The 13,987-nt window shown below is 53.1% G+C and overlaps 3 protein-coding genes across 3 annotated transcripts; all 3 read left to right on the top strand.

Moving 5' to 3' along the window:
- Positions 1-88: 88 nt before the first annotated feature.
- Triagg1_6438 (uncharacterized protein) lies at positions 89-1,046 on the top strand (the record flags this gene model as incomplete). Its single annotated transcript, XM_062901063.1, has 4 exons — positions 89-130; positions 197-523; positions 582-680; positions 753-1,046. The coding sequence occupies 4 exons, from the start codon at positions 89-91 to the stop codon at positions 1,044-1,046; spliced, it is 762 nt and encodes a 253-aa protein (XP_062754691.1).
- Positions 1,047-1,934: 888 nt separating this feature from the next.
- On the top strand, positions 1,935-4,061 carry Triagg1_6437 (CAZyme family GT1; the record flags this gene model as incomplete). Its single annotated transcript, XM_062901061.1, has 4 exons — positions 1,935-2,476; positions 2,557-3,213; positions 3,330-3,599; positions 3,839-4,061. 4 exons carry the CDS (start codon positions 1,935-1,937, stop codon positions 4,059-4,061), a joined length of 1,692 nt encoding a protein of 563 aa, XP_062754690.1.
- Positions 4,062-12,487: 8,426 nt separating this feature from the next.
- On the top strand, positions 12,488-13,855 carry Triagg1_6436 (uncharacterized protein; the record flags this gene model as incomplete). Its single annotated transcript, XM_062901060.1, has 1 exon — positions 12,488-13,855. One exon carries the CDS (start codon positions 12,488-12,490, stop codon positions 13,853-13,855), a length of 1,368 nt encoding a protein of 455 aa, XP_062754689.1.
- Between the last annotated feature and the right edge of the window lie 132 nt (positions 13,856-13,987).

Raw genomic sequence — 13,987 nt, 5'->3', positions numbered from 1 at the left:
AAAAATATTCTCTTGATTCACTCCCAACCTCCTGGGGAGTTTGCCTGGAACAAGTCAGATCGGTATCACGTATCATATCTCCAGCACCATGAAGGTTCTCTGTCTCCACGGTGCCTTTGGCAGCGCTTCTGTAAGTTGAAAATGTGATTACAAATTCATATCCTTTCATTATATGTACTAATGTTCTGTTGCCCAGAACTTCAAAGTCCAGCTCGGCATCTTCACCGACGCTGCACGGCGACCTGGTGTTGAGTTCAAATGGATCGACGGCTTCACCAAGGCAACTCCCCCAGCCGGCTTTGACGACTACTTTGGCGCTCCGCCTCTATACCGATTCATGGATGTTGATGGCGTGAGCGAGCTGGAGCAGATGATTGTCAGGATCAGGGATATTCCTCAAGGAGAATCCCCCGAAGCGACGATGCGAAGGCTGATTGCGGATAAGGAGCAGTTTACGACCCCAGCCGTGACAATGGCCTTGGATCGACTGCTGCAACTTCTAGACGAGGACCCGGAGATTGATGTGAGTCGAAGCACTCTACAAGATACGCAGAATCACAGCTAATGCGGCTTAACTCTAGGGGATCCTTGGATACTCGGAAGGGGCCACAGTCGCGGCCACGCTGATTCTTGAAGAGCAACGCCTTTTTAGGGAGCAGGGCCGTCCTCGACGCATCAAGGTTCGATTTTATTATTTTCTTTGCTTTCTTCTACCCTGGGCTATGCATACAAAGTTACTGACAGGACACCAGTGTGCCATATTCTTTGCGGGCTGGCCTCCTGTCCGCATCACCGACGGGCGTGTCCAGACGCTGCTTGCAGATGAACACGACGAAATGATTGACATCCCGACGTGCCATGTCGTAGGCTGCAACGATCCATACATTGATGGAGCAATTGCGCTCTATGGAATGTGCAATGAGGATATGGCGATTTTGTTCGACCATGGCAAGGGACACACGGTTCCAAGGGACGAGCTGACGGTGAGGGAGCTGGCGGAGACGATTGAGAGGACCTTTGACCAAGCTGCAGGATTTAGTCATTAGTTGAAATTCTATGCATATGAACAAGACTTGATTTACTTGCAGATTGTGCTTGCGAAGCGGGATGTCTTAGACATGATGTAGCTCCAAAATTGCGGCAAGGCTCTTCCCCTGATCTACAGGGCAACAGAGAACCTTGAATAGAGGACAACAAATTCGATCTGGCTATTTCACGCGTTTATGATTGACGATGTCGTGTGGGAAATATTGCTTTGGCGTGATTTTCCTCAAGTTGGAAGTGCTGGGGCTCTTTGGTTTCTTTCGTCCGGAAACGGTGGCCTCAATATTCGAGGTCATCTCAAGGGATGCACTCTGCATGGAAACATCAGTAATGGGCGCTTTCAGCCAGATGAATGCTTCAAATGCAAAATGATATTTGACAATTGCTTTTACATTTGCAAACCTGCAAACATTCAATTGCCTTTCACCTTGACCATTGTGTTTGGGATGGAGGAGGAGGAGGGGATGCTCACAACGTTGTGGACCAAACCGATCAATCGTTCGAGAGAAAAAAAGGGGGGAGACTGAGACAATGCAAATCCGGGAGACTGGAAGAATCTAATGATTCTTCAATCTTTTCTTTTTTCTAGACGCACGCACCCAAAGAGCGGCCAAGAGCAGAAAAAGAAACATGTCTGTCTGCACACGTCTTTGCCTACCGGTTCGAGTGTAGGATGGAAGTGAGGGCGAAGTGAGGAGGGCTAGCCAGGTGCCAAGCACCTGCAGTGCCCTGCTATCAATTCACTACGTCGAGGCAGAACAGAGGGGAAAATGGAAATCTTTCCCCCTTCCTGCTCTTTCCTCCCACCTTTCTATTTTGCCAAACCCTTTCTTTTCTTCTCCAACCAACAACTCCAACGAAGCAAGCTATTTTGAGTCAACATCTCAAAGATGGCTCCCTTCATCCGCAGACGTATCCTGCTCATCACCAACGTCGAGTGTGGCGAGCTCGATGTCTTCCTCGCCACGGCTCAGGCTCTGCTCGAGGCTGATCCCGGCTTGGATCTTCATCTGGCCACCTTCCTTGGCGTTGACGATGACGTCCTCCCCGTAGGTGTCACCTATCATCAAATCAACGGCATCTCCATGTACCAAGCCCTCGAGGAACACTACGCGCGTACCCCAGAGGAGGGAAGTATCTCTGAGCCCCTCGACGGACCGCCTGGCTTTTCCAAGACCAGACGTGCCATTCGTGCCTATGCAGCCCATATCATGCCCTACACTGGTCGTCAGATGGTGGACGTCTTCACTTCCATCGTCGACATCATCAGAAACCTCAATCCTGACTTGGTCGTTGTCGACAGCCTCATGTCGGCTGGCTTGACGGCCTGCTACCATTTGGAAGTCAAGTTTGTGTGCCTTGGACCAAACGCCATCAAGGATTTTGCAGCTTCTGAGCAGCCTCGCAAGGCTGGCCTCTGGAAGTTTCCTGCGTAAGTCCTAGCTTGAACGCACATTCTTTCATCTTGTACCCTCTTCATCCTTGTTGCCTTTGGCTAACGAAACCATCCAGGCTCTTCTCCCGCTTTGAGTATCCTGTGCCATGGACAAAGGTCATGCTGAATATTCACTTTTCTTGGTACACTGCCAAGGCCATTAAGAATGACCCGCAGCGAAAGGAAGTGCAGTCATACCTGACCGCACACACCATCCTTCGCGGACCCCTTGATCTTCTCAAGAACCGCCCCGAGGGCGTCAAGATCTTGGTCAGTTCTCTTCCAGAGCTGGACTTTCCCCTCGTGGTCCCTTCCCACGTCATCCCTTGCGGCCCCATCATTCGTCGCTGCCAGCCCCTTGAGGAGACTGATGCTAAGCTCGCCGAATGGCTTGCGCATGGACGGACCATTTATGTCAACATGGGATCCGTCGTCAAAGTGCCCGTGGATCAAGCCATTGAGATTGCCAAAGCCTTGAAGGCTGTGATCGACATTTTCAACCGCCAGACGGAGAAAGGCCGTCTTCAAGCCCTCTGGAAGCTGAAGAAGCGGGGACGATACTCGGTCTATGAACCGACTTGCAGCATTGCCAAGATTCTCCGTTCTGAATTTGCTCATGATCGCGTTCGCATTGTGGATTGGATTCAACCGGAACCCGTCTCCATTCTCCGTACCGGTAACGTCATCTGCTCTATCCATCACGGCGGTGCCAACTCATTCAATGAGGCTATTGTGTAAGTTTAATCTCTCGCTTTGGAAGCATCCTCCCACATCTCGACCACTGTATCCCCTCCTTCTATCTGGACGAATCCAACTAATCAATGATGTGTTTTTTTCAAACAATTTACAGAGCCGGTGTCCCGCAACTTGTTCTTCCTGTTTGGGGAGTCAACTACGACTACGCCCAGCGCGTGGAACGTCTCGGCGTCGGCCGCTGCGGCAACCGGTCTTCTCAGCCTCGCTGGAGCACCGAGGAGGTTACTCGTGAGCTGCTCCACGTCCTGGTTGGCGATGACGCTGTGATCATGAAACAGCAAGCCGCGGCCGTGAAGAAAATTTGCAAGCAGAACGGCAGCGGCGCTGATTGTGCCGCCATTGCGATTTTGAACGAGTGCGAGATGTAAGCCGAGCTGAGGCAGGCTGAAGAGGGGCTTTTATGCTCCATGGTAATTTTGGAACGGTAAATGAACACCAAAGGATTTCAAGGCTGGGAAGAAGCCGCACGAATATCAATGGATGGGAATATGAACATACAGGAACTTAGTTCAATAAAAGTGGCCGCTGTCGCCCTTGTCCACTTTACCGTTGTCCATTTGTTTGTTGTTTGGTTGTTGCTTTGCTCTCGATGAACTGCTCTAGTGAGGATTCCATGTGGCTGACGATACAGAATCATACCAACATGAATGCCAAGGCACATGTCGATTACCCCTACCGCATCGCCAAGCTTGCTGTCGCCCAACGTCGTCCACAATCCTTGGAAGACGTCCACTCTGCGATCACGAAACACAAGAGAACAGAAAACCACGACTCTTCTTGGCAGAGAAGAATACAGCAGAAGCATCCCAACGTCCTTATTGGATGAATGGCTGGCTCCGTTACTCCCGCCCATCTTCTGCCTATTCCGAAAGAATACACCCTAGATCTGTGCCTTAATTAATGCGAGTCGAGCAGCACGTTTGATCTGCGCCCCAGCCTGGGCTTGCCTCCAAAGGCCCCTCCAGCCACATGGGCTTCCCTGTTGCATACGGCGGCTATGCAAAAGTTGCATGACGCTCGTATCCCCTTGTCCGGGCAAAAAAGAGAACAAGAAGGGGGGAAGAGACCGCAAACAGAGATACAGAGGCGGGAGCACGACTTGCAGAGGCGCGCGGGGATTTATCCCACAAGGCCGAGGGAATTCCGTGGGGGGGAGAGAGAGAGGGGGGGAGGGAGGGAAAGATTGGGGAGATTCTGGTCCGCAGACCATGGCCATGTGCCAAATTGCGATCGATAATCTGGCATCATGACATCTCGGAGCCGAAACGAAAGAACGAGATGCTCGAATCAATGACGCAGCATGTCTCACGCACAATGGCTCAAGACTGCAACCCTGAAGCTCGAGAACCCCCGCGATGGCGTGCCCGTGACCTGATCAGCTCCATCACCCGGCATTGTCACGATGTCGCATCCTGGCAGCCCTCTTTTTCTCTTCCCTTTGCTTGCGATAAGCTTCGCGTGGGAGCAGGAGCAGCAAATCTGGCAGCCAAAGCGGAGGGCGGGAATGACTTTCGCGCGCAAGCGGCCCGTATTGGCGTGCCCAAGGGGGGGGGGGGGGGGGGGGGTTGGGAGAATCCAATCGGGCGGGCGCTTCCCTCACCATGTTTGGCGCGATAGGTGTGGGTTTCTGCTTCTGCAGTGCGACAGCATCTTGGGGAATTTCGCTCGCTCCATCTCTCTCTGTCTCTGTCTCTCTCTGTGTGTGTGTCTGTCTTGTCTCTTCTCATCCACCATGTTCTTCCCACGCCCCCCATTTTGATTCTTTTGGGGTGTCATGCGGCGGGCTATCGCGGGATAATAGTGTCATGGGCGGCATGGCCCTTATGGGCACTAGCGGAGAGGGCTTGCAAGCTTGGACGAGCCGGGGACGTTGTCTGGTTTGGCTTCCAAGAAGCTCCCCCCCGGTGGTTGCTGATCAATCAAGCCTCCCGGGAGCTTGGAGAGTGCAGTGGTGATCAAATTGTCGAATCCGTACAAGTACGACGCAGCAGCACGGTAATTGATGCGAGGAACGGGGAGACGGACATGAAAAAGGGCTCAATGGCAGATCCGGTCAGGCCGGATCGTCCCCCTTTGCTCCTTTGTGGTGCGAACCGCGCGGTGCTTCTGTTACGAGTACTGTTCAGATGGAATCAATCAAATCTACAGTACATAATCAAACCAGCCCCGGGCTGATCTGATCTGTCAAGCGAGAGTCAGACTGACGAGAGACGATGACGAAGCTGATGGACAGGAATAATCATGGCTAAGCCGCGAACAAACCCGATCCGAACCCAATCCAATCCAATCCATTCCAAACCAAACCCACTCCCCAATCCCAATCCCAATTCAATTCCTGGAGGGGCAAAAGCCAATTGATGGGATGGTATTAGTTGGATTTCCCCCCCTTCTCTCTCTCCCTCTCTCCCATTCTCTTATCGGCAGCAATACCGCTTCGCCTTGCAACTTTCAACTTCTCCCCTTGTGCCACTCACCCCATTTGTCATTGACGAAGGGGGGGGAACTCGAGAGTACTTTGGTCGGCGAGTCTCGCTGTCATCTGTCGCAACACAAGCTTAACGACACCCCCCTCCCTGGCGCACCATTCTGCTCCCCCACACTCAAATCAGACCTGACTGGGCCCGGACTAAGAAGTTGACTCGAACCGCCCGCCCAAGAGGCGTTGAGAGGCGTCCGCTTGGATGACGTTGACGTACGTCTTGGCTTGGGACCTGGTCCCTTCTATTTTCACATGGCAGCGGCGCGCGAGAGGGAAAAAAAAGGAATCGTAGAGCGCCGATTCGAAATTCTGGAAATGCGCCAGATGGAGGTGACGATCCGCGACATGGACATTCCAGCCGCACAGGGCTGAAATTCCTCCTGAATCAGCCGCAGCTAGGCGAGGAGTTAGTCAAGGTCAATAAAGAAAGGAAGTGAAAAGGAAATTAAGAAAGAGAAGACAAAAAGGAAGACAAAAAGCCTCCCAAGGCAGCCGAGCACCGTCAGAATGATTGATGCCTGCGCAAAGACTGACGTGACGTAGCCGCTCTCTGTTGTTTGAAAACTGGAGAGAGCCAGAGACAGGAATTGGGTCAGCTTATCGATAGAACGGCTGCCTTGAAGAGAAGCCAACCAGCTTCAAGGACTAGGCCGGGACGAGGATAGAGGCAATCCGCAGCTTCGGCTCCCCTTTAGTGGCCGTCATGCTAAGACTACGATGGCCTCGTCAGCCCCATCTTGTGACTCACTCTCTTGTGGACAGTATTACTGAAAGGAGGCGTAGCAGCACGACTAGCCTGTGCCACTAGCTGGTCCTGCGTGAGTGGCCGGCGGTATCATGCACGCTGTTTACGCTTCTCAGATCCAGATGCTCTTGAAGTGCAGCTTCACATCCATCGCACGCCCCCCCCCTTGTTTGCTTGTTCTGTTGCTCCCAATTGCCTTTTTGCTGCTCACTAGCAACGCTACTGTAAGTCCCTCGATTTGATTTCTGGTTCATGTTTGATTCCGGCTGCCTTTTTTCCCCATCTATCGCATATCACATTCCCCCCCATCCCCCATCCCACAAGTACTCGTGCTACTACTACATGATACATGATGGAGGGTGTTTTGATATCGAAATAGCAGCAGCATCAAGAAATAAACCGAGACAAGACAAAACCAAAAGGGGGGGAGAAGAGCTCAGGTGGACAAAGTCACGCGAGTTACGGTGTGGATGCCGAGGCGCAACCCATTGGCCAATGGATTGGGCGTGTGCCCGTCGCGTTGCTCCTGGCCAATTGTTCCAATGCTGCCTCTCTTCAGCTGTGCCTGTTGCTTGTGGTGCGCGTTGCGTTGCGTTGCGTCTTCTCTGCAGGCAGATGCCGAGTGGCCCTCCTCCGACAGGGTACATACAGTACAGGGGGCCTTGCGCTTTGTGCTTTTTGTATCTTACAGTACGAGCCTCGCAACAAAGGGCTCTGGCTCTCCATGTCACCGAAGCCGGATGGGATAAGACGGGCCGGGTTCTTTTTCGCTGGAGATTGGGCCGCTCTGATCTGACGGCGCGCGCGCAGAGAGCGACAATTGGGAGGGGATGGTGATGGACCAGTAGGTCTGCGCCAACAATTCTTGTTCTTTTGCTCTTGTTCGTTGCCATCAATCAGCATCAGCATCAGCATCAGCATCATCTTCATCCAATCCTGTCTCTGTGTGTTTTTTTTTTTTTTTTTTTTTGTTTTTTTCCTTATTCGTCTTCGTCCCCCGCAGCATCCATCAGCATAACAGTGACAACTAACAAAGAACCATCGCCAGCCAGTCGTTTCCATCAAGCCTCACGGAGCGAGATCCTACTAGTCGACGCCAAGGCAACGCGAAACCAAGCCAAAAGCACACCTACGCAACCGCAGAAAAGAAGCACAGTACTCGTACGGGTAGCAAAAAGCATGTGAGGGGCTCCCCCCCGGCGCCAACAATGGATGGCCGTTTCGGACACGACGACATGCCTCTTGCGATTGGGCTGCCTCGCTAGCCGGTGCCCAGAATAGGTAGTCCGGGCCATTGGGCATCAGGCACCTGAACTGACCGAGATATGCAAATGGATGGGACTTGTATGGATCCCCGATAGAGATGGGGGTGGCTCCTCGAGACTCGGAGTCGGCGCGGACCAGGGCTGTTTTGTAACGGTTTGTCACGGTCAGTCAGAGTCAAGTCCCCTTGTCTCTTGTTTTGGGAACCTACCTAGCACGGCACAAGTTGGTCGTCTTCTCGTCGTCGTCGTCGTCGTCTTGCGGTACTTGTTGCTTTCGATGCGGACTTGCAACAGACACTCCCGACACTCCCCCCTCCCTCCCCTCAATCCTCAATCACCAATCCATTTCAGTCACCCCACCAACCGCCCACCTGTTCATCACCCGTCCGTCGCCTTGGGCTGGTTTGGCTTGGTTTGCTTCTGCTGGGAAATCGCGGCCAGACCAGAGCTGAGTCGAGTTGAATCCTTATCGCGCCACTGCCGCCAGAGATGTCGTACATGTCGTCTGCTGCTTGCATTGACCGCGCGAGAGATGCAAGAACCCTGCATGAGTGTTTTTTTTTTTTTTTTTTTTTTTGAATTTCTCTTCTTCTTCTTTCCTCGATCCGTCCTTGCGTCTTTGCTTCTCTCGCCCACGTTAATCTCCGCGGTCAATTACCCGAAGACTGCCAGGGCACAAGCAGCTTCACGTTCTCGAATCTCATTCCCCTCTTTCTCGTTCCAATCCTACCAACCGGGCCCAGATGGACCGAAGACGCTTTTTGCTACTCGTACGCCGAGGCCCTTATCGATGGATGAGGGGTGATAAACCAACTGCCCCTCCTTTTTCCGTCTTGTTCTGTCTCGTCTTTTTTTTATCGCCAAAAGATGCCCCTCCATGGCCCTTCTTTTTTCTTCGCCCACCCATTCATTATCAATCATCCCATCACCGTCCGTCTAGTCAGTCAACCGCCCGTTTTTTTTCATCACCTTGGGTGGTGCTACTGATGCAATTGACGTCTTTTGACAGATGCTTCGTGACCAAAGGCTTGTCCCATGCCGTCTCGCTGCTACGACGCTCAAGTCCCTCAGACACCGAATCACCTCACTTTGCAGTAGCATTGGGCTTGATTTACACGCCGCCTGTCCTGTGCCTTGCTTGATGCTATGATTAATAGTTTGCCTCTATGCTCGGCAGGCAACTGGGCGTGTCCCATTTTCGGGCAATTACTCGTAACTTGATCCTGGCCACTGTCCAATCCAATTTCCCCTCATTCCATATCATGTTCCTCGCCATTCTTTTGCTTTCTTTCTCGCGACGCTCTAGCCGCCAGCTCTAGAGGCATCCCACCCACCAATCGATGCATGTTTTGGATCCGGCCCGGACTTGTATGAGAAGAAACGAAGCAAAAAAACAAACCACCAGTCCGGCGTAGATTGGGGATCCCCCACCGCCATTGCAGCGGGAAATGTTTATGCGCATACGTCAATTGACCCTCTGCTCTCCGCTTTTTCCTATTTTTCTCTTGTCTAGATTTTTTTCTTCTCTTCCGTTCCATTTGAAACCAAAGGTTTAGGGCTGGTCTGTCGTTTGTGATGCGGTGAGGCAGGGATGGGCTGCTGGCTCAGGCACCTCCTTTCCGGCCACCCTCTCCCGAGCAGAACAGGCCCTTGGCAATCAATCTATCTGTTCTGTGTAGCCCACCTTGTGTGCAGGGCCAATTTGCCTGAAAAAAAGAGAGAGAACAAAGAGAGAACAAAGAGAGTGTCAAAGAGATTTACTCGTCCGCTTTCACTCTCGCTTCTCACAGTGTAGAGGCCGCTCTTCATACAGAGTAATTTGTTGAACGAATAATTACAAACCACCAGATGCTACTACAGACTACAGGGCACTACACAGCGCTACAGAGCGCTATCAGCAAAGTTGGGGAGCTGCCGGGAAATCAAATCATTCGGCCACACCTTTTGCCTGATCGGTGTGCCTGATGACCGCGCCCCAAGGCCGCACATGACTGGCCGCAACAGAGCCGCGAAAAGGAGGGGAGGGTGAGCGTAGTGAAGCGAGCAACTTGTGTGAAAGTGCGTGCGTTGAGAGTGAATGAAACTCTCCGTACATATCCATCCTGCGAGGTACCTCCCGGACGCAGCTTACAGGCACTGGCGGAGTTTGTACATGTAACCGGCCTCGGACAAGCAGCGTTGCAGGATTTGTGCTGGAGCTGTACATGTACATGACGAGCATTGCCGTCAATGGGGAATTTTACAATGCGGTTCAGTTGATTTCGGGGCATTGATCGGTCAATTGGACTGCCTTGTGGATGGATGAAGCATATTGAGAGTAAAATCAGCCAGTTGCCTGACCAGTGGGAACATCATGAGGCTGTACTTGTACTGCAGTACGTGAGCGTGTACAAGCGGCAAGTACCACGTCGCCGCGTTTGTACTAGCAGGTACTTTAGGCAAAGTCGCCATGCGATGATGCAACTTTTTCCGGGCAGGTACTTTAGCACCCACGTTGTTGCAAGGCGTTTATGCAGTACCCAGAACAGTACATTAGCACGTTGGGCTTAGAAAGGTACCGGGCGGGAGATGCACCGGGGGGGTTCTTTGTACTCCGTACCTCGCAGCAAAAAAAAAAAAAAAAAGGATGCGAGCAGATGGCCTTTTTTCTTCCTCTTTTACAATTCCGTGCACCAAAGAGGATTCTTGGGCATTAAACACGCAATTGCTCTCAAGCTGGGGCGCTTCTGAAACAACAATGATTTTAATGTACTCGTAGGTAAGGTAAGGTACCCAAGATATTATACTGTGCTATGCTGTGCTGTGCCTTCCTCACCACCCCCTTGCCTGCCTCTGCCTCCTTCCTTCCCTCTCCCTTGCCAAGCCCCCCGTCCGCAAGAGTTGTGTAGCCTGACCCAAGCACCAAGGCGCTCCTTCCAATCGTGCTCCCCCCCAGTTCCAAAAGCCCGCCTTTCTTTCCGTCTTTGTCACTTATCAGCGCTCGTGTCTTGTTGGCTGATGTCGCTGCGAGACACGGCTAAGCTGAATGGGTGAGTAGTAGCTTTGCGGCTGGGGGATTCCTGCCTGCTTCCAGAGCAATCAATTGGGAAAGAAGCTTGGATGGACGGATGCCTGGACGGGAGCATGACATGACGCAGCCGGCAGAGCAATGATCAATTCGTTGCTGTACAGTACAAGCAATGGAGCGTGATGAATAATTGTGAAATTGAACACTGCAATTCTGGTATTGCAAACAGGTACCGCATCAGAAGACAGAGGAAGGAATCAATCAGATACCAGAGACCTGCACCATCCCACTCACACCCCCTCCCTTTCCCCCTTCCGTATCCGTACCCCCGTTAAATCAAAGTCCACAGGCATCCACACCCCCCGAGGTGCTGGAGCAGAAGCAGGAGCAAAGGAGGTACCTCCCGGTACACTCGCCGCTACGCACACGCCCCCTCCCTTTCCCGCTGCTTCCTTTGTCTCTTGGCTTGCTCCTTCCTTGCGGGGGGCGTGCGCGCGCCTGTGTGCCTGCATCAGGGTCTCGCTGGCCGCCACATCACAGCTTTTAATAGCAAGGCGGTCCTGCTCATCGGGTATCAACACTGACAGACTGCAAAAGAGTCGAGGCATCTGATTGACTGACTCTTTCTTTTCTGCCTCTGCTTCTGCCTCAGCTTCCCTGCAAGCGTGTCTCTGCCCTGCCCTGCCCTGCTCTGCTCTGCTCTTGAAGCAAGCCAAAAGAAAAAAAAGAAAGAAAGAAAAGGAACAAGAAAGACCAGAAACAGTGTGAATCTTCTGATTTTTTGGCCTGGAGAAAGAAAAAGCTACTGCTGGAACTACCTGTCTAGCGTCAAGTCAAGCGATTACCAAAGAACCAAGCAAGAGTCATCGACCCAAGTCCAAGTCCTTTGGCCGTGCATTTATTTCGGGCACCTCCCCTTCCTTCGCCAGGCTGCAACTGCAACAGTCGAGTCAGAGATTTAGGAACCGCACTCACCTCACCGCAGCAAGCAATTCCTTTGTTCACGGCCTGCCTTTGATTTGCCTCCGTAGTATCCGCTGCCGAGGGGGGGCGAATTCACCATTTCTTGTTCCTGCATTTGCATTTGCATCTTCCGTGCCAGAAAGAGGATCCCCCAAATCCCCATCGAAACTCAATTTCCGTGGGCCCAATTCAACTCAATTGAAATATCTATCGGACAATTCCCCAGGAATCCGGATCACCTTTCTTTCAGGATCATCTTGGAGCCATTCATCGTTATTGTTTCATCCTCTATTCTCCCCCTTGCCGCGCACTGCTGCCTGCTCTATTCACGTTTTTGCGCAAACGAAAATAGAGGGAAGCAAAGAGAACAATTAGCCTTCTTCTTCCTCCTCCTATTCCTTCGCGGCCTCCCGCATATTTGAATGGAAGCTGCCTGTTCTATTCATCCCCTTGAACAATCGGCTCGTTCCCGCCTGCCGCTTTACTCATCTGCCGTCGTCAATTTCACGGTTCAAAAGAAGTCTCTCTCCCTCTCTCGATCCCCCGAGCCAAATTGACTTCCTTCACCAATCCGCCACACCTCGCCCTCTTTTCCCATCTTCCCAAACTCCGTTCTCTTCAGCGGAATTTGAACTCTCAAGTCGAGTCTATCTCCGGCCAAACGCTAAATCCCGACCAAAGGCTGCTGTGGCCGATTTGACATCTTGCCTAACCCCACTGTGTTGCCTGCGTCCCGGCTCGATACGGCCTTCGCCACCCAGAAACACGTCAGACGGGTCATCGCCATCTAGGAATGGCTGACAAACCCACGGCAAGCCACGCCCAGTTCCACGCCCAGCAAGCTTCTACTCACTTCGATAAGAGCCTGGGCATTCCAGCTTCTCGGAATAACTCTTCTACTTCTACTTCTTCTCCTTCTCCCTCTCTCTTCTCGACTCCCGCGCCTTCTCCCTTTTACCAATTCCTCAACAACCGCCAATCCGCAATTGAATCTCGCAACATGACGACCAATTTCCCCCACGGCGGCGACTCGTCCGCCGCGCCCAAGGACGGCGGCAAGCTTGAGATTAGCAATCTCATGTCACCCCCTGACAACCTCCTCGAGACCTTTAGCCACGGCCATGGCCATCAGCAATCAAAGATCTTCTCCGCCATGGCCTCTGTTGTTGCAGCAAACAACGGCCTGCCCTCTGACAAACACCCACTGCCAATGTCGCCTCCCATCTCGCCTTACACCAAGCACGTCTCCAGCAACTCGCCCAGCACGCCACCAACACAGGGCATCGAGGACCCCGTTCTCTATCCCGTTGATGAGTCTTCGCCGTCGAGCCCCCCACAGCCACCTCTGTTTGCTCCGGCTGAGATTGAGCACCACAAGCGCATCGTCGACAACCATGTTCGCGCTCGCTCCTCTTCCACCATCATCTTCAACGGAGTCACGCCACCGCGGCGCGAGGACTATGAGCTCGCCCTGACCTTCCGCTCTCAGGTCATGAAGCACTTCACCAGCAACCGCCGCGGATGGCTTCTCAAGGAGCGGGCTCTCCTGGTTGCCGACCGGCAGGCCGGAGCCCAACGCTTTCACGCCATCCTCCCGGCCAAGCCCATTGCCGCCAAGCCGGCCCGATCCCAGCGCGCCGACCGAGTGTCCAAGCCACAGCATTCGGGCCACCGACCCATCCGCTCCGGCAACGGCCTGCCCTCGTCTTCGTCGGTTGTTGTTCGACCCGCCGCTGCTCGCCGCCCAAGCGCTACCCCTGAGCCATCTCGCCGCATTGTCGCCCCCAACCGCGAGGACAAGGACTTCAAGTCTCTTCCCGACTACTGCCCGCCCCTCAATTCTCTTCCCAACAGGGCCAACAGCCTCAAGGTGGACTGGAAGGGTCAGCCAATCGACCTCAGCAACGACCCCTACCACGACTTGCTTCACCCTGACGAAATCATCCTCGCCGGCAACCTCCGCCTGGACTGCGCCACCTATCTCACCAGCAAGCGACGCATGTTTGAGCGCCGTCTTCAATGCCTCCGGACCGGCAAGGAGTTCCGCAAGACTGACGCTCAGCAAGCCTGCAAGATTGACGTCAACAAGGCCTCCAAGCTCTGGACTGCCTTTGACAAGGTTGGCTGGCTCAGTGCTGAATGGGTGCGACGCTTCTTGTAAAGCTGTCAGGATGGACTTGTTCTCTTGACATGTCTCTACTCAAACATCCCCCATCAACTCCCCGTTCTCCCCCTTTTGCAGGCGACCCTTGGGTGGGGGGGGGGGGGGGGGGGGGGGGGGGGGGGGGGGGGG

Source organism: Trichoderma aggressivum (assembly GCF_033847375.1).
Source record: "Trichoderma aggressivum f. europaeum strain CBS 100526 chromosome Unknown scaffold_025, whole genome shotgun sequence".
In the NCBI taxonomy this organism is placed as follows: Eukaryota; Fungi; Ascomycota; class Sordariomycetes; order Hypocreales; family Hypocreaceae; genus Trichoderma; species Trichoderma aggressivum.
The sequence above is the reverse complement of the archived record's forward strand: the minus strand, read 5'-3'. Positions and strand labels throughout refer to the sequence as shown.